Raw genomic sequence first — 19848 nt, 5'->3', positions numbered from 1 at the left:
GCCACCGCGCCCGGCCAATTTTTTTTTTTTTTTTTTTTTTTTAAGAGACAGGCCTCACTCTGTGGCCCAGGCTGGAGTGCAGTGGCTATTCACAGGCACAATCCCACTACTGATCAGCAGGGACTCAGTTTTAATTTCTAATACAATAATTATCAGTACATATAATCCACACAAACAAAAGCTCTTGGAAATCCTCAATAATTTTCAAGAATATAGAGGTACTGAGACCCAAAGTTTGAGAACCCCTCGAGGAAATAATAGAGTTCCAGATCTAGATTTTTCAGGTACTTGGTGGTCTAAGCCCTCTCCTATGCCTCAATTTATCTCTAATACAATAATACTCATTGTTGTGGCGCGGGTGCCTCTTGGTTTCTTCCGTTTCCTAATGTTTAGATCTTGCTTTATGTGTGTATACAGGGATGGTCTTTGGAAGGATACACAATTAACTGGTACAGCGGTTGAAGGGAGTTCGGAAACTGGGAGAAAGTGGCACCATAAACCTTTCTGCTCTGTTTGATTTTAAAATACAGTACATCGTGGATGCAGTGCCTGAATTAATAATGAACAATTAAAAGTAAAATTACATTTGTAATCGTAGGAATGCATGAGAGACTCAAGTCTGCTCAAGTAAAGTGGTGTTAACCGGCAAAGACAAACAATAAGACAAAGAAAGTTATCCTTGTCTGCCCCTTCACCGGACTCACAAACACTTAGCTCAGGTTCCCTCTGGCTCCTCTCCCGCCCGCTGGGGTTAAGCCACTCTCATCCTCAGCCCCGCCCCTCGGCCCCACCCCCTCAACAACTGCAGCCACGCCCCTCACCGCCTCGCCCCGCCCCGCGGCGACGTCACCTCCGGCCAACCCGCTTCCCCAACTCCGTCTGGCTCCCGCCTTCGCCCGCTTCCGGTCGTCGTCGTCGCCGCTGCTGCCGCTGCTGCTGCTGCTGAGGCTGCTGGCGGAGGCCGGAGGATCGGGCGGCGGCGGCGGCGGCGGCTGAGAGGGCGGCGGCGGGAGCGGAGCGGGACGAGAGAACGAGAGGAAGCGAGCGAGGAGCGCGCAGAGCGCGCTTTTCCGTCCGCCTGAGGAGCCGAAGCAGCCCCGGCCCCGCCGCCGCCGCCTGCCCGCCGGACAAAGCCGAGAGCCCGCGCCCACAGCCATGTCCTCGTCAGCCGGCAGCGGCCACCAGCCCAGCCAGAGCCGCGCCATCCCCACCCGCACCGTGGCCATCAGCGACGCCGCGCAGCTACCTCATGACTATTGCACCACGCCCGGGGGGACGCTCTTCTCCACCACACCGGGAGGTGAGCGCCGGCCAGCCGTCCGCCGCGCCAGGTGTCCCGCCGCGGTCCTCTAACTCCTCGGCGTCTCGGTGCCCGGCCGCTTCGCCCCCGCCCCCGCCCCCAGCTCCACCGAAGCCCCGGGGACGCTGCCTTTGGGCTCGCCCGAGCGTTCGGGATCCTTTACTTCGTGTTCTTTCTTGCCCGGAGCTCGAGTCCGCGTGCGCCCCACTCGGGAATGTGGCTGTCCTGTCGCGAAAAAGAGCTCTTGTTTCCGCTTCGTGGCAGGCTTACGCACTCGACCCAGTTTTCTCTCCCCTCTCTGCCTCCTTCCCGGGCGGATTTGGCTCCACTTGGCCTTGCATTACATTCTGCATTGCCTGTCTCTTGCAGATTGTGCAAATTAATGCGTGATTTTGAAGCTGGCTCCGGGCCTTTTTAAAAAAGAACTTTGGGAGAGGAATTCGGCCCTGGGATCCTGCGATGGCTTGTTTTACTGCTTTTAGAACACCGGGAGGAGGCTGGAATGCCTAGTGTGGAAGCCTCACCCAGCGTTATCCCGCTTTGACAGCATTGTTTACTTTGCTGGACGAGGCCCCACGGGTGAGGGGAGTCCCCAGGCCGGGAGGATAGAGTGATAAAATAAAGCTCAAGTAATAGCCAAGGGAAAGTAGGTGGGGGTGGTAGGGCCCTGGCAGCTGTCTTTCGGCGGCGACGCCTTTTAAATGGATTGAAGGACCTTTGTCAAGGACACCCCAGTTGGGTGGGGTGGTTGCTTGATGCTGTGAAAGGGGCTAGAGAGAAGCAGTCCAGAGAGAGGGTGGTTCCCTGGCATTGCTTTTCAAAGCATGACCAGGAACTGTTTACAAATAAGTAACACTGGGGTAGAGGTGAAGCTTGGTCACGGGAAGAGAGCTCAAAGGTTGTCTGTGCCCTAACTGGGCTGTCCTCCAGAGGGAGGAGCCTGGAAAGCGATTTTGAGGAGCCTTATTGAAGGGAACGGGGCCTCCTTTTTAACTTCAGAACTTTGTCTTCTTTTGGTGCTGGGGTGGCCTCTTGCTAGAGGGTGGGGACTTCGCAGCTCCTGCCGTCTAGAGGATTGCTAGCCTTGTTCCTGTGGGCAGGGCTCAGGAGCCGTACTGCAACCAATCCGGTGCAGTTAGGCCTGGACCATCCTTAGATGAGTTGCACAATAGCAAGGCCTGTGGAGTAAGACCTTCTTGCCAACACCAAGGGATAAAAATCTAGGAGAGAGCTTTACAGAGAAATTCAGCCAGGCCGCTCTAGGTGGGGGGGCTGCCTTGGAAGGCTTTTTAAATGACCCAGGCAGAAGTTCATTAATATGTATGGAGAGCTGGGTTTAAGGAAATGTTAACTTTGCAGAATAGTCGAGTTCTTAGGTGGCTTAACTCATGGAAGAAATCTCCCCCCGATATGATCAGTTCAAGACCAAGTCCTGTGTTTGAGCATGGGACAGGGTCTCGCTCTGTCGCCCAGTCTGGAGTACAGTGGCAGGACCTCGGCTCACTGCGTTCTCCACTTCCTGGGCTCAAGCGATCCTCCCACCTCAGCCTCCTGAGTAGCTGGGACCACAGGCACGTGCCACCACGGCTGGCTAATTTTTTTGTATTTTTGGTAGAGCCTGGGTTTCTCCATGTTGCCCAGGCTGGTGTTGAACTCGTGGGCTCAAGTTATTCGCCCCCTCAGCCTCCCAGAGTGCTGGGATTACAGGCGTGAGCCACTGCACCCAGCCAAGATCTTGCTTTTTAATCCTGAAAAATTTTGGCAGACCAGAATCTGCTCCATATAAGAGTTGTCTTGAACTTGAACTGATTGCTTTTAAGAAATAGATACTGCCGGGCGCGGTGGCTCAAGCCTGTAATCCCAGCATTTTGGGAGCCTGAGACAGGCGGATCACGAGGTCAGGAGATCAAGACCATCCTGGCTAACACGGTGAAACCCCATCTCTACTAAAAAAATACAAAAAACTAGCCAGGTGAGGTGGCGGGCGCCTGTAGTTCCAGCTACTTGGGAGGCTGAGACAGGAGAATGGCGTGAACCCGGGAGGCGGAGCTTGCAGTGAGCCGAGATCCGGCCACTGCACTCCAGCCTGGGCGACAGAGCGAGACTCTGTCTCAAAAAAAAAAAAGAAAGAAAGAAAGAAATAGATACTGTTTTCTGAGGTGATGGAAAGGGATTGATAACTTCTTCCAGAATTCTTTGTGGTATTGTTCAGTAAATGCCTGCGCTTCCAGCAGTTCAGAACACTTCATAGTAACAACTGCACTCAGCTATAGTTTATTTGGGAAAGGAACTAAACTTTCAGCTATATATTAATCCCCTGAGGGAAGAGCCACCTAGATGCGTTTTTGGCTTATGTTAAATAGTCAAGCTACCGTGCTTTTAAAAATAAGGGCATAGTCTTTAAGCGTTGCTTCAAAGATAGAAGCCTATCTCATAGCCTGGATTAATTCTTAAAGTGCTTGCAAAGATTCTGCCGGAAATACTGATTCGTTACCCCTCCTCCTAACACTCAATCACTGTTTTCTCAAATATCACTTAACTTCCCCCCAAATTGTTTCTACACACAGTTTTTTTGTTTTGGATTTAAATACTTGTCATCTTGGCTCTTCTTTAATGTTGAGCCTGTATTTATTGGGAGAGCCCATCGTAATCTTTGGATTTTTTTGTTTATTTGTTTGTTTGTTGTCTTTTGGAGATGGAGTCTCGCTCTGTCGTCCAGGCTGGAGTGCAGTGGTGTGATCTCGGCTCACTGCAAGTTCCGCCTCCCAGGTTCACATCATTCTCCTGCCTCAGCCTCCCAAGTAGTTGGGACTACAGGTGCCCACCACCACGCCCGGCTAATTTTTTATATTTTTAGTAGAGATGGAGTTTCACCGTGTTAGCCAGGATGGTCTCGATCTCCTGACCTCATGATCCGCCCGCCTCGGCCTCCCAAAGTGCTGGGATTGCAGGCCTGAGCCACCATGCCCAGCCGTAATCTTTGGATTTTTAACATGAGGGCTTATCTATTATCTTTATAAGGACATGGTACTGTTGCAGTTGGATTTAATCACTATTACAGCAATGAATGCTGTTTAGGTGTTCTTTACTTACTGATTTAACTTCCCCCTCTGATGGTTTGTGTATCTCTAATGCTACATTCATCTTCCTGTCACCATGTAATTTTATTTCCCTCAACCAGGGTGCAATAGTTTGTTATCTGGCCACCCCCAGACGCCTGGATTAATGTGGTTAGGTATCATTAGTAAATTTTGCGCACCCAGGGCAGTGGTTTGCACAAAAGGGGACAACAGACAAAAGTAGGAAATACAGTCCTTGGTCTGAACAGGTTTAAATTCTTGATTTGGGGGTAGGGGCAGACAGAGGAGATTTTTAGTTCTGAAAGGGTAGAGTCAAGTGCTAACATATATTTCAGACTTGAAAACATTTAGAAAAATGAGTGGTAGGTTTGTATTGGAAATCTCTGTTTAGTGGTAAGGGAGGGGATTAACATTTCCTGCCTCAAACTTCTGGAAACCTTCTGGAGGGTCACGTACACGACAGAGCATTCCAGCATAACAACAGTTGATGGATCGAATGCCCTAAATGATCAGACTGAGCAAGGACATTCACAGCCTAGCAAATTTAGAGTTTCTCCCTCCTTGAAGAGTCCTTTATTCATTGGGGATCAGAGGAGATACAGCTTACCCTTGAGGTTTCTCAAAATTGCCTTCCTGTGGTTTGGGAAATGAGAAGTGGTTGAAAACACACTTGCTGTAACCTCTTGGATTTCTCATATTGCTAGAAGAGTATCCTTTCTCATTACAAAGGAAGAAGGGATTTTGTGTTGGGCGAATTTCAGGCCAAAAAAAAGGCTCTTGGATTTTATTTTATTTTTTTTTCTATCCGCCTGTGGAGGAGTGGATGATATTTGGTTCTTCCATTGAGAAGCTACTTCTGCCCTCAAAAGAAGGTAAAGTTACTATAGTCAGCTCCACTTTTAATAACACTAGTGACCTGGAAGAAACCTAATGCTTTCATTTTATTATTAAGAGAAACTGGGACCCAGAGAAGTTAAGTAACTTGTTAGTATTAAACAGCTAATTATTGTCCGTGGGTCCCTCAAATTTAGTATCCTGATCACTATTCCATTTTTTTCCTCCACTGTTTTGAGATGCTTATCTTACTAGGAAAGGAAGTTTGCAGACATTTTTAAAGAGACTTTTCTACCTCCAGAATGCTAGCTAATATGATTCTTTCTGCTACCTTATTTCCTTTCAAGGTGCTGAACTGCCCCCTTTTAGAAGAGTTGTTTTGCTCTGGGGAATGAGCAGAAACATAGACACGTCTTTTACCCTTTCTGTTTGCCTTTCTTTTCCAGCACAGCATTCTCATCAGCTATGGAAAAGTACGCTGTTACCATAACAGGGGCAACAGAGGGGAACTAACTGTGATGGTCTGAAATTTTATCTGGGCTGTAGCTCTTCCTTTCTGCCTCTTGGATAGTTGATGTGATTGGTTCACTGGGACAGAATTTCATAAAGGCTGTTGGATGGGTTTGGAAAAAAGGAGAAAGCAGGAAGAAGGGAAAATAATCCACTTGTTGTGAACTATCCCAAAATAAAGAGTATTGGGGGTGAAGAGAATTGCTTTTTTTTTTTTTTTTTTTTTCTTTTTTCTTTCTCTGAGACAGTTTCACTCTTGTTGCCCAGGCTGGAGTGCAATGGCGCCATCTCGGCTCACCACAACCTCCACCTCCTGAGTTCAAGTGATTCTCCTGCCTCAGCCTCCCGAGTAGCTGGGGTTACAGGCATGTGTCACCACGACCGGCTAATTTTGCATTTTTGGTAGAGACGGAATTTCTCCATGTTGGTCAGGCTAGTCTCGAACTCCGGACCTCAGGTGATCCGCCCACCTCGGCCTCCCAAAGTGCTGGGATTACAGGCATGAGCCACCGTGCCTGGCGGGAGCTACTTTTTAATCTGGTTCCTTTATTGGGAGGAGTAAGTAGAGTTCTGGGAAGGAAAGCCAGCTTCTGACCATGTCATAAAATTTCTAACTCGGTATCCTTGGGCTGAGTTTATTCTAGGCCAGTAACTTCTGAACCCACAAATGGTGCTTATTGAACTCTCTAACTAAGTTATTAGCCAGAGGACTTCATTATTACATGTGAGAAGTGCATAAACAACATAGTTTAGGGTGTTCAAACCCTTTGCCTTGTGTTTGAGGAAGATGGCATTTACTTGTATCAGAGTAACAACGTATGTTGTCATTTTGTGGGAGATTCAACTTTAATCTCATATTCATCAGCTGCCAATATATATGTAGAAGAGAGTATACCTCAGTTTTTATGTTGGGTGCATTTTTGCTGGTAAGGGACTGAATTCTAAGCCTGAGGAAGGCAGTAGTCCTCATCCTCAAGGCAGTGTACTGTGTGGAGGGAGCGCCCTTGCCTGACCTAAGCGAGCTACTGTCTGACAAGGGAGGAGAGCACAGGTGGATAGTGCAGCATGCACGACAGAGCTGTGCACAGCACCCTACCGCTCTCCTGAGGCCTGCTGTGTGCAACAGGAAAAAGGAAAAGTCACTAGCCTGTAAACTGGCACTACTAAGGTTATTCAGCAGAAACCTTTTGAGGATAGGAGTCTTAAAGACAGTTTTATAAGAGGGATCTTGCGTGGTTTGGAGACTGTAGGCTTGATTGTGTGTGTGTGTGTGCGTGCGTGCGTGTGTGTGTGATGATTTGCAGATCAGATGGGGTAAAGTTAACATGGAGAAAGTTAGTTAATCTGGTTACAGAGGAAGAGAGCCTGAGCAGGAGGACAGTTTATTGGTGAATGCCAGAAAAACTTTCATCAAATTGGTGTTTATAAGTTGTTTTTTTTTTTGAGATGGAGTCTCGATCTGTTGTCCAGGCCGGAGTGCAGTGGCATGATCTCGGCTCACGGCAACCTCCACCTCCCAGGTTCAAGCAATTCTCCTGCCTCAGCCTCCCGAGTAACTGGGATTACAGGTGACTGCCACCACGCCTGGCTAATTTTTGTATTTCTTGTAAAGGTGGGGTTTTACTGTGTTGGTCAGGCTGGTCTTGAACTTCGGACTTCGAGTGATCCACCTGTCTTGGCTTCTCAAAAGTGCTGGGATTACAGGCATGAGCCACCGTGCTTGGCCTTTTAAAAGATTTTTGACATTTATTTATTTATTTTTATTTTTTTGAGACAGAATCTCACTCTGTAGCCAAGGCTGGAGTGCAGTGGCATGATTTTGGCTGACTGCAATCTCCGCCTCCCAGGTTCAAGCAATTCTCATGCCTCAGCCTCCTGAGTAGCTGGGATTACAGACATGCACCACCACACCTGACTAATTTTTGTATTTTCAGTAGAGACAAGGTTTCACCATGTTGGCCAGGCTGGTCTCAAACTCCTGACCTCAGGTTATCCACGCACCTTGGCCTCCCAAAGTGTTGGGATTTCTGGTGTGAGCCACCGTGCCCGGCCTGTGGACTCAAAAGATCTGAAATCCATGAAAGAAAACCCTGTGCGCTCTCTTTAACACCCAGTAGCTGTCCATGCAGTATGTAGCTGGTTCTCAGGCCACAGCTTGAAGCCGAAAGCTCAGAAATCTTTGAGTGTTTACATCTAAATAAATAATCGTTCAGCTCTCTAGGACAAATGCTTTGACAAACAGAAACTGTTCATTTTATTGAGTAGTTATAAAAAGTAAAAACTTTAAAAAGGATAAACAAGGATAAACTGGAAAATACAATTCAGTGCTTGTGTATTCCTTGGGATTTTCTGTATACAAGATCATGTTATCTGTGACTAGAGATTGTTTTATATTTTCTTTATCAATCTGGATGCTTTTGATTTATATTTCTTGCCTAATTGCCTTAGCTAGAACCTTAAGTATTGAATAGATGTGGTGAGTCATCAAGAATGGACATCCTTGCCTTGTTGCTGTTCCCTAAGAGGGGGAAAAACATTCAGTCTTTCACCATTTCACTATTAAGATGTTAGCTGTGTTTCCATAGATGTCGTTTATCAGGTTGAGAAAGTTTCCTTCTACTCCTAGTTTGTTTTTATCATGAAATGTTGTTGGATTTTGTCAAGTGCCTTTTTTCCCTCTATTGAGATGGTCATGTGACTTTCGATTTTCATTCTATTGACATGATAGATTAATTGATTTTGAGATGTCGAATCAGTCTTGGATTCCTTGGATAAATCTCAGTTGGTCATGGTGAGATTTATGGTCCTTTTCACATATTGCTGAATTTGGAGCTGGGCACAGTGGCTCACACCTGTAATCCCAGCACTTTGGGAGGCTGAGGTGGACAGGTCACCTGAGGTCAGGAGTTCGAGACCAGCCTGACTAACATGGTGAAACCCCGTCTCTACTAAAATACACAAAATTAGCCGGGCATGGTGGCGCATTCCTGTAGTCCCAGCTACCTGGGAGGCTGAGGCGGGAGAATCACTTAAACCTGTGAGGCAGGGGTTGCAGTGAGCCGAGATCATGCCACTGCATTTCAGCCTGGGTGACAGAGCGAGACTCCATGTTACAAAAAAAAAAAAATCAGAATTTGGGTTGTTAATATTTTGTTAAATTTTGCATGAGGGATATTAGTTTGTATTTTTCTTGTGATGTTTTGGTTTGGGTAATACCAAATTCAATTTTAATTTTTTAAGAAATGGTCTGTTGTTTATAGTAGAAGTGCTATTTACTGGTGAAGATAGACCGTTGCAGCTTAGGTTCTAAGAAGCACTTACCAGAAAGCATGAAAGGCTTGCAATTCTTCATTTTAAGATGTCATGATTAATCATTAGTGCCTCAGAGAGGAGCTTGTCTCATTATCAAAGACTGTTTATGTTTGTGTTAGGTGTTGGGCTGCTTTTAAGTTGAAATAGAACTATTCTCTGGTCTGATAAGTTCCTAGAACTTTTATGAATTGGCAGCAGATAAAAATAGTAACGTAGACCAGGATATCCAATAGGATTATTTCAAGTTCCTTACTATAAGTAAAAATGGAAGATGTTGATATCCATTATTTTATTTATTTGTTTGTTTGTTTGTTTTTGAGACAGAGCCTCACTCTGTCACCCAGGCTAGAGTGCAGTGGCATGATCTCAGCTCACTGCAACCTCCACCTCCAGGGTTCAAGGGATTCTCCTGCCTTAGCCTCTTGAGTAGCTGGGACTACAGGCGTGCACCACCACGCCTGACTAGTTTTTTGTATTTTTAGTGGATACGGGGTTTCATCATGTTGTCCAGGCTGGTCTCGAACTCCTGACTTAAGGTGATCCACCTATCTCGGCCTCCCAAAGTGCTGGAATTACAGGCATGAGCCACCGGTCCTGACCTAAATATCCATTGTTTTTAAATAAGAGGTACCCAAGAGGATTGAAAATGAATTTGGGAGGTAAGCAAATAGTTGGAATGAAAGCCAGGTTTGAATCTGAATGTTTTCCACATACCATTAGCAGTGATCTTTCCTTATTTTTTTTATTTTTTATTTTTTATTTTTTTTAGATAGTCTCTCCATCACCCAGGCCTGGAGTGCAGTGGCACCATCTCAGCTCACTGCAGCCTCCACCTCCCGGGTTCAAGCAGTTCTCCTGCCTCAGCCTCCCGGGTAGCTGGGATTACAGGCACCAACCACCATGCCTGACTGATTTTTGTGTTTTTAGTAGAGATGGGGTTTTACCATGTTGGCCAGGCTGGTCTTGAACTCCTGACCTCAAGTGATCCTCTCGCGTCGGCCTCCCAAAGTGCTGGGATTGAACCACCATGCCCAGCCCTGTTTCTTTTGTTAAGATAAAAATTGTCTCTGTTGGTTTATTAGCATTTCAGGGATTTGATGGTTGTGCACACTGAATGTGGTTTGGCCACCACCCGTCTCCCTGGAGAATACAGAGTTAGGCAGCTTTTAATTTCCTCTGGGTTATTTGCCATAGAGCTTTTCAGGAGTCTGTCTCTTCATCCAGAGTCTCCATGAAGAACAGATGGTTAAAACTGAAGTTCATTCATGAATGTTCTATAACTCAGTCAATAAGACATGGACCTTGTTTCCACCTAAGTTGAAAGAATAAAAAGCAGAGGAAACGCTTTGTTAAGTCCTTTCTGTGTTTTCCTTTCTTATTTTCCCTTCTTATGGGGGTGGGAGAGAGAGAGACAGGCTTAGACTTCTTTTCTGAGTGCATTAGAAGCACTTGCTGCTTGTTCGTCTTGTATCTGTTTCTGATCTTTTGGTGGGCCCTTAACATGAGGCACAGCTGGAGAATTGTCAAGAATTCCTGGTAGAAAATTGAAGTTACATGCCAAATGCTTTGTCTGGGCTTGAAGGATACCTTCCTCTTCATGGTCCCTGCTGCCCTAGCAGTGTTGGTCTGTCTGTATGTATTTATAAGATATTTTGTAAGCATCTTTTTTCTTAGTTCCTTATAATGATTTTTTAATATACTATGTCTTGATTTTTTTAAACATACATAACAAAAATTTCCATTTTAGTCATTTTTAATTGCACAGCTCAGTGGGATTAAATATATTCACCGTATTTTGCAACCATCACCACCATCCATCTTCAGAACTTTTTTCATCTTCCTAAACTGAAACCTCATACCGATTAAACAATAACTTCCCATTAAGCACTACCACCGCAGCCCCCAGCAACTAATCATCCTACTTTGTGTCTTCATGAATTTGACTACTCTAGGAACCTCAGTTAAGTGGAACCGTGTGGTAATTGTCCTTTTGTAAATGAACATTCATCAGTGTTCATGCTTTTTTTCCTCGCCATTTTGCTTTTTTTTTTTTTTACATTTTTTTTATACCTATGAAAGCAACAAAGTTTTAAAAGTCATACAGTCTTATAGACCATACAACAAAAACCAGCATTCCAACATCCCATTCCTTTATCTCCATTTCCACTCCCAGAGAAACCATTTTAAATTCATTTAGCTAATGTGCACTGCAGCCTTGACCTGGGCTCAGCCTCCTGGGATCACAGGAGTGCCACCAAGCACAGCTAATTTTTGAAATTTTTGTAGAAATGATTTGTCACCATGTTTCCCAAGCTGGTCTTGAACTTCTGGGCTCAGGTGATCCTCTCACCTCAGCCTCCCAAAGTCCTGCCATTTAGGTGCGAGCCCCCACACCCAGCCTGTTTCTTAGTTCGGGATATTAACAATTCATTTTCTGCTATGGCAGATGAGGATTTAGTTGCTATATACACCCTTCTCGCAATGTATATACTTCTGTCCCCTATCCTCTTAATTTACCTTTCTTACCCTTTTTGGTTAAACTAATATGTATGTAATATTTACTAAATTTAGGTAAATATTGAATGCAGATTGGCTGACATTGTTGGTTTCCTGCTCAATAGCCATTCCCTCTTCTTGCTTGCTGCTGGATTCCTTCATTTTTTAAAATGGCAAGGTACTAAGCCCCGGGATATGCACCGTGACAGCTCTAAGCCAGTCATAGTCTCCCCAGTGTTTGCTCTGGTGGGCATCTGAACCAGTTCTGGCCAAATGAGATATAAAGGAAGTCTGCTGGTGGCTTCTGAAATTTTCCCCTTTGACAGAGAAAGTCCCAGGAGGAAAGCCCTGTTTGACTTCATGTTCTCCTTTCCTGCTTGGAACTCTATTTTATGAGGATGTAAGTCTATCTCAGCCTTTTTGGAGGGCTTGTGGGCAAGTTACTTAATGTTTCGTTTCCAGGCCGTCTATTTGCATGAGTAAATGCTTAATTTAATTCTGGAAGCAGACTTAGTTAAACAGAATTTTATGATGTGGGGGGTCGTCTCTGTAAAAATATAGTTAACAACTACCCTGTAAGTTAACCATGTTGCCGGGCACAGTGGCTCAAGTCTGTAATCCCAGCACTTTGGGAGGCCAAGACTGGCGGATCACGAGGTCAGGAGATGGAGACCATCCTGGCTAACACGGTGAAACCCCATCTCTACTAAAAAAAAAAAAACTAGCCGGGCGGGGTGGCGGGCGCCTGTAGTCCTAGTCCCAGCTACTTGGGAGGCTGAGGCAGGAGAATGGCTTAAACCCAGGAGGTGGGAGTTTGCAGTGAACTAACATCAGGCCACTGCACTCCAGCCTGGGCGACAGCGAGACTCCGTCTCAAAAAAAAAACAAAAAGTTAACCATGTTATAATGAATTTTCTCTGTGTGATTTTATTTCAGCTTACATAGTTTCTTAAGTATATAGCTTAATGCATGGATTATTTATCATTTAAAGTACTTGATATTGAAAGAGGCCCTTACGCTTGAATGACCTTGTTTCTATACTAGCCATCTTGGCAAGCATAACTTTGGGCTGTATTCATTGACTTTCTTGCTTTCTGCAGTTTGAGAATCACTGGTGTTTAGATTCAAAGGTAGATAGGGTTTTCCCCCCTCTCTATCAAAGGGACTCAGTTTTACTCTCATATTTCCCTAGTAATGTTAGTATCTAGAAAGTCCTGGATGAAAGTATTAGATTTATCCTAATATCTGGTCACTAAGGGATGAAAAATTTATAAATAGCTAATGTTAACCTAGATCTAAAGCTTCCTATTCTGAAATCCAAACAGGAAGACAAAGAAAAATATGTACATTTTTGAAACAAAACAGAAAAATGAAACTTAAACAGTGTAAAAGAGCATAAAATGCCAATAGACTGCCACTTTCAACAGTTTCTGTTTACAGTACTTTTGCTGGCTACCATTGTTGCTGTAAATAATATATGTATACTGTGATTTCTTGATTTTTTAACATTAGACAATACTGTTAACTCCCCGTTATGAAAGATGAGGAATCTAAGATACTTTTATTACTTTCTGTCTCGTTTCTCATCCTTTCTCCATTTACTAATTTCTGTAAATTGTATTATCATTTTTGGCTCTTCTAGTAGTTATCTTTAAAACTCTGAATAATATGTGTCTCAACCTGTCAACTTTAGCTCTCCACTATCTAAAAGTACACCATTCACCTGTCTTCCTGCCTTTACTTAGCTGATATGTAACCTCATTATTTTTATAATATCAGGGTTTGTTTGCAGGCATGGTGGCTTACACCTATAATCCCAACACTGTGGGGCCAAGGCAGGAGAATTGCTTGAGCCCAAGAGTTTGAGACCAGTCAGAGCAACACAGTGAGACCCTATGTCCACAAAATATAAAATTAGTTGGACTATAGTTCCAGTTACTTGGGAGGCTAAGGTGGGAGGATCACCTGAGCCCAAGAGGTCAAGGTTGCAGTAAGCTGTGATCGTGCCACTGCACTCAAGCCTGGGTGATAGAGCAAGACCCTGACTCTCAAGAAAAAAAAAAAAAATTAGAGTTTGTAACATTTACATACTCTTCCTTAACTGTAATTCTTCTATGCTTTTACTATAGTTTGACTGTAAACGTTGAAAATCAAACAGCATATACAATATTGTGATTTTTTTTTTACAACTTTCCAATATAAGACTAAGGAGCATGATTATTTTCATAGAAAAGGAATGGAAAATTGTTTTTCAGTTTTTGTAACACTCCATCAATTGATCACTATCATGCCCCATTTTAATATTGTGTTATATGAGCTATGGATTTCTTGTGTAGTCTGTTTTCCTTCTTCAGTAGCTTAAGGTTAGCTTGTTTCTAGTTACTTACGGCTACACTGGTTGACATTAAATTGAGCTGACATAGTGTTGGAGGGAGTTTGGGTGAAATGTGAATTGCTAGGAATTCCTTGCTTCAGAAAATGTACATCTGTGCATGCATATGTATAAGAGACCTTAAATATTTTAGATTTTTTAATAGATTGTCTTGGAATTTATATAAGTTTGTAGTAAACATAATATTCAATAAAGGAAATAAAGGGTTTTTTCCTGCCATTTTATCCATGATTGAATCTTAATTTTTTTCTTTGAATAATTTTGGTTTTTTAGAAGGTCAGTTTCTTTTGAATTACACTCTAAAATCATTAGTGATTAACAAGCTGATTCCCTATTTTTGCTTTATACCCACTACAATTAAATTTTTTTTAGCTTACAGAGAGTACTAAAATTCAAAAACTTATAAATACTATACTTTCATAGTCATATTTTCCCTGACTATATTTGAGAACATTTACAGCATTAAGACGCTACTTCTTCAGTGTGTCTTGTTGTCTGAATTATTTGCTGTGTTGGCATTCAAAATCAAACATATCTTAGGAATGCATTAAAAAACTATTAGAAATCATAGGTGAGTTTGCCAAGGTTGCAAGATAAAAGAGCCATATAGAAAAACCAGTTCTGGGCCCGGCACAGTGGCTCACGCCTGTAATCCTAGCGCTTTGGGAGGCCGAGGCGGGCAGATCACTTGAGGTCAGGAGTTTGAGACCAGCCTGGCCAACATGGTGAAACCCCATCTCTACTAAAAATTCAAAAATTAGCTGGGCGTGGTAGCACATGCCTGTAATCCCAACTACTCGGGAGGCTGAGGCAGAAGAATCACTTGAACCCAGAAGATGGAGGTTGCAGTGAACTAAGATCACGCCCTGCACTCCAGCCTGGGTGACAGAGGGAGACTCTGTCTCAAAAAACAAAAAACTGGCCAGGCTTGCATCTGTTATCCCATCATTTTGGAAGGCTGAGGTGGGCGGATGGCTTGAGCCCAGGATTTCGAGACCAGCCTGGGCAACATGGTGAAACCCTGTCTCTACAAAAAAATACAAAAAAAATTTTTCTTTTTTTTTTTTGGGTGATGTGTGCCTGTAGTCCCAACTGCTAGGGAGGCTGAGGCAGGAGGACCACTTGGGCCCAGGAGGTATAGGTTGCAGTGAGCCAAGATTGCATTTCTGCCCTCTAGCCTGGACGACAGAGCAAGACCCTCTCTTGAAAGAAAGAACGAGAGAAAGAGAAAGAAAGAGAGAAAGAGAAAGGAAAGGAAGAAAAGAAAAAGCAATCCCACTTACAATAGCATGAAAACAATCTGATAGGAATAAATTTAGTCACAAAGCATAAAACTTTTACTCTGGAAACTACAAAACATTGTTGAAAGAAATTAAAGAAGACCCAGATAAGTAGAAAGACATTTGGTGGTCATGGATCAGAAGACTTAATTGTGAAGATGGTAGTACTCCACAAATTGACTTTCACATTCAGCACCGTCCCTATCATAATCTCAGCTGGCTTCTTTGACAAATTGACAAAATTCATATGGAACTTTAAGGGACCTAAAATAACCAGAATAATCTTGAAAAAGAAAAACTAAGTTGGGAGACTTACACTTCGTGGTTTCAAAACTTATTACACATCAAGACAGTGCGGTACTAGCGTATGGATAGACATATAGATCAATGGAATAAAATTGAGAGTCCAGAAATAAACCCTCACAGTAATGGCCCATTGATCTTCAACAAGGGTGCCAAGACAATTCCATGGAAAAAGAATAGTTTTTAACAGATAGTGCTGATACAACTGGATATGCACACAGAAAAACTGAAGGTGGACCAGATGGCTCAAAGACCTAAATGTCAGAGCAAAAGCTATTAATGTACAACCTTTAGAAGAAGACAGAGGCAAATCTGTATGACCTTGGATTAGGCCGTGGCCTAAGATACAACTCCAAAAGCACAAACAAAAGAAAAAAAAAAATTCTGTTGGATATCATGAAAATTAAGAACTTTTGTGCATAAAAGAACGTCTTGAAGCAAATGAAAAGATAACCCACAGAATAGGAGAAAATATTTGCAGTCATATAAGAGATTTATATCCAAAATAAATAACTTATCATAATTTAGTAATAAAGGTTCTGAATAGACAGTTTCTTCAAAAGAAGATATATGGTGGAATGGCCTGTAAGTACATGAAAACAGCATGTTCAACATCATTAGCCATCAGGGAAACACAAATTAAGATCAAACCACAGTGAGAAACCACTTCATATCTGCTATATGTTGGCTACAATATATAAAAATTAGAACTCTCACACACTGCTGATGGGAATGTAAAATGGTACAACCACTTTGAAAACAGGCAGTTCTGGCTGGGCACATGGCTCATGCCTGTAATCCCAACAGTTTGGGAGGCCGAGCCGGGCAGATCACGAGGTCAAGAGATCGAGACCATCCTAGCCAACATGGTGAAACCCTGTCTCTACTAAAATACAAAAATTAGCCGGTCGTAGCAGCATGCGCCTGTAATCCCAGGTACTTGGGAGGCTGAGGCAGGAGAATCGCTTAAACCCAGGAGCCCAGGAGGCAGAGGTTGCTGTGAGCCGAGATCGCACAGTTGCACTCCAGCCTGGTGACAGAGCGAGACTGTCCCCCCAAAAAAACTGAAAGAAAAAAATGGCAATTCTTCATATGGTTAAAGGTAGAGTTACCATATGACCCAGTAGTTCTACCTTTTGTTTGTTTGTTTGTTTGTTTGAGACAGGGTCTCACTCTGTTAGCTAGGCTGAGCGCAGTGGTGCAATCATGGCTCACTGTAGCCTCCATCTCCTGGGCTGAAGTCATCCTCCCTCAGCCTCCCCAGCAGCTGGACTACAGGCATGCATCACCACGCCTGGCTAATTTTTGTATGTTTTTAAGAGACAGGATTTTGCCATGTTGCCCAGGCTGGTCTTGAACTCCTGAGCTCAAGTGATCCACATACCTTGGCCTCCCAAAGTGCTGAGATTACAGGTGTGAGCCATCATGCCTGGCTAATTCCACTTTTTTAGTTTAGTATATACCCAAGAGAAAGGAAATGTGTTCACACAAAAACTTGTATGTGAATGTTATAACAGACAAAAAGTGGGAACAACCCATTTATCAGTTGATGGACTGTTGTTTTTATCGACTTACCAGTCCATCAACTGATAAATTGATAAAGTGTGATATATACATACAATGAAATATTTGGTAATGAAAAAGAAATGAAGTACTGATAAATGCTACAACATAAACGAACTTTGAAGACATTATGAAAGTGAAAGAAGCAGTCACAAAAGACCATATATTGTATGATTCCATTTATATGAAATGATCAGAATAGGTAAAAAAAAAAATATATATATATAGAGACAGAAAATAGATTAGTGGTTGCCTAGGGCCAGAGGGTGTGGGGAGATTAGGTGGCATCTAAGGGGTTGAGGGGAGGTTATGGGGTAATGAAAAGGTTCTAAAATTGATTATGGTGATGATTGTACAGTTCTGCATATGAACTAAAACTATTGAGTTATGCACTATAAGTGGATGAATTGTAAGTGAATGCTATTTCAATAAACTTGTAAAATACCGTATCTTATCGGCTCTTTAAGATCATAGAGGTTCTTCAGAGTTTCTCTTATATCTCACACATTTAGGCAGAATCTCTACTACCTATATCCTAGTTGGTTTAATTGCAATTCTTTAATGTATATGTTATTGCTGATACGTAATTTAGAAAGCTTGCTTCTGTGCTGTGCTTTTTCACCACCTCATCTCCACAATTTCCAGGCCTGATGTACTACAGAAGTAAGAATAATCTTTTTTTTTTTTTTTTTTTTTTTTTTTTTTTTTTTTTTTGAGACGGAGTCTCACGCTGTTGCCCAGGCTGGAGTGCAGTGGCGCGATCTCGGCTCACTGCAAGCTCCGCCTCCTGGGTTCACGCCATTCTCCTGCCTCAGCCTCCTGAGTAGCTAGGACTACAGGCGCCCGCCACTGCGCCCGGCTAATTTTTTTGTATTTTTAGTAGAGACGGGGTTTCACTGTGGTCTCGATCTCCTGACCTTGTGATCCGCCCGCCTCGGCCTCCCAAAGTGCTGGGATTACAGGCTTGAGCCACCGCGCCCGGCCAAGAAGTAAGAATAATCTTGTTCCAATTTGCAGGTTGACTCATCTGACAGTGAAACCTTACCCTTCTGAAATCTAACCATGAACAAAAATGTGGTAACTCAAACAGATAGGCAAAGTCCATCGATAAAGCTCCTTCCCTTTGTTCATTGGAAGGCCATCAGACCCCCTTTCAGCCTATTTGCCCTTATTTTACATAGCATGCTAATAAGCAAGTTGCTGATTTCCAAACACAGCAGACTAGAAACACCAAGTTAGAAAGGGTGTTAAAGGTGTGCTATACAGATTGAATTGTGTCTCCCCCAAATTCTTATTTTGAAACCTTAATTCCCAACATGATGGTATTAGGAGGTGGTGCCTTTGGGAGTTAATTAGGTTGAGTTGAGGTCATAAAGGTGGGACCCTCATGATGGGATTAGTGCCCTTATAAGATGGAACACCACAGAGCTGTGGCCGCCTCACCCCCATGTAAGGGACACAATGAGAAGGCAGCTACCTACAAGCCAGGAAAAGAGCCCTCACCACAAACCATCCATGCTGGCACCTTAGTGTTGGACTTCTAGCCTCCAGAACTATTAGACAATTTCTGTTGTTTAAGTTGTGCAGTCTGTGGTATTTTGTTATGGCAGCCTGAGCTGACTGAGTCATAGTAGCCTGGAAAAAAGGCAGCTCTTAGTCTGACAAGAGACAAGGACACTGTGGGGGAAGGGTGCACCAGCACAGCCTTGACCACCTGAACTCTGTATAGTGATTTTCAGCTCTAACAGAGCATTAGCTTGATAGGGCTTGAGACTTCTTAGGTCATAATATAGTATAATAAACAATTTTCATAATAATGACTGTGATTCATTAAGAGGGTTGAATCATTTTCTGTTGAAGGCCATAAAGGGATTTAAAATCTGTATTAGAAGTATTTCCATTCAAGATAATTGAAGTTGTTCACTCTTTGAAAGTTGAACTAAGTTTTGTGCTACCCAGAATACCTCGTTCCTCATAATATCTAGATGCCTTTTTGAGTGCTACTCTAGTTTTTGTTTTTCAAAGCAAAGAGGATGAAGGTAAGTTTCTACTTTCCTCATCCTAAAATTATATTTGATCTAAATTTTGAGGCAGGATCTTGCTCTGTTGCCCAGGCTGGAGTGCAGAGGTGCAGTCGTAGCTCACTGTAGCCTCGAACTCCTGGACGCAGGCTATTCTGGCTCAGCCGCCATGTAGTAGGGACTTCAGACCAACAACACCTCACTTGGCTCTTTTTTAAATAATTTTTTTGGAGACAGGATCTCCCTATGTTGCCCAGACTGGACTCAGACTCCTGGGCTCAAGCAGTCCTCCTGCCTTGGACTCCCAAAGTGTTGGGATTACAGGCATGAGCCACCATGCCCAGGCTCTCTTGTCTTTTTGATAATAGCCATCCTAAGAGATGTGAAGTGATACCTCATCATGGTTTTGATTTGTATTACCTTGATGATTAGTGATGTCGAGCACCTTTTAATGTACCTATTGACCATTTGTAAGCAGCATAATTGTTTATCAGTTAAAGTGTATTCTTCAGAACTATTGTTTTTAAAACATTCAGGTAGTACTTACTGGTAAGCAGATTGTTTTGTAGAATAGAGAGGGACTGCCAGTTTCAGCTTTGATAATAGCTGTGAGAAGAATGTCAGTCTCAGTCCTTCTTTGGAAAGCCTTTAAAAGGGACTGTTTATTTTTTCTCATACTTGTTTATTCTTTCATTTAAAACTTTTTTTTTTCCTAGTTTCATAAATTTAAAACTTTTTTTTCTTAAAGATGTTAATA

The 19848-nt window shown here is 43.2% G+C and overlaps 1 protein-coding gene across 1 annotated transcript in view; it reads left to right on the top strand.

Annotated features, from left to right (window-relative positions):
* The first annotated feature begins 898 nt into the window (after positions 1 to 898).
* Positions 899 to 19848, top strand: part of EIF4EBP2 (eukaryotic translation initiation factor 4E binding protein 2) — a 28319-nt gene continuing 9369 nt past the window's right edge. Inside the window, exon 1 of the mRNA XM_005565629.4 lies at positions 899 to 1300. Within this exon, the coding sequence (XP_005565686.1) occupies positions 1156 to 1300 (145 nt within the window). The 5' untranslated portion in view covers positions 899 to 1155. The remainder of the gene's footprint in view (positions 1301 to 19848) is intronic.

Source organism: Macaca fascicularis, chromosome 9 (assembly GCF_037993035.2).
Source record: "Macaca fascicularis isolate 582-1 chromosome 9, T2T-MFA8v1.1".
NCBI classification, from domain to species: Eukaryota; Metazoa; Chordata; class Mammalia; order Primates; family Cercopithecidae; genus Macaca; species Macaca fascicularis.
Note: the sequence above shows the minus strand (reverse complement) of the source record. Positions and strands in the feature narration are given on the sequence as shown.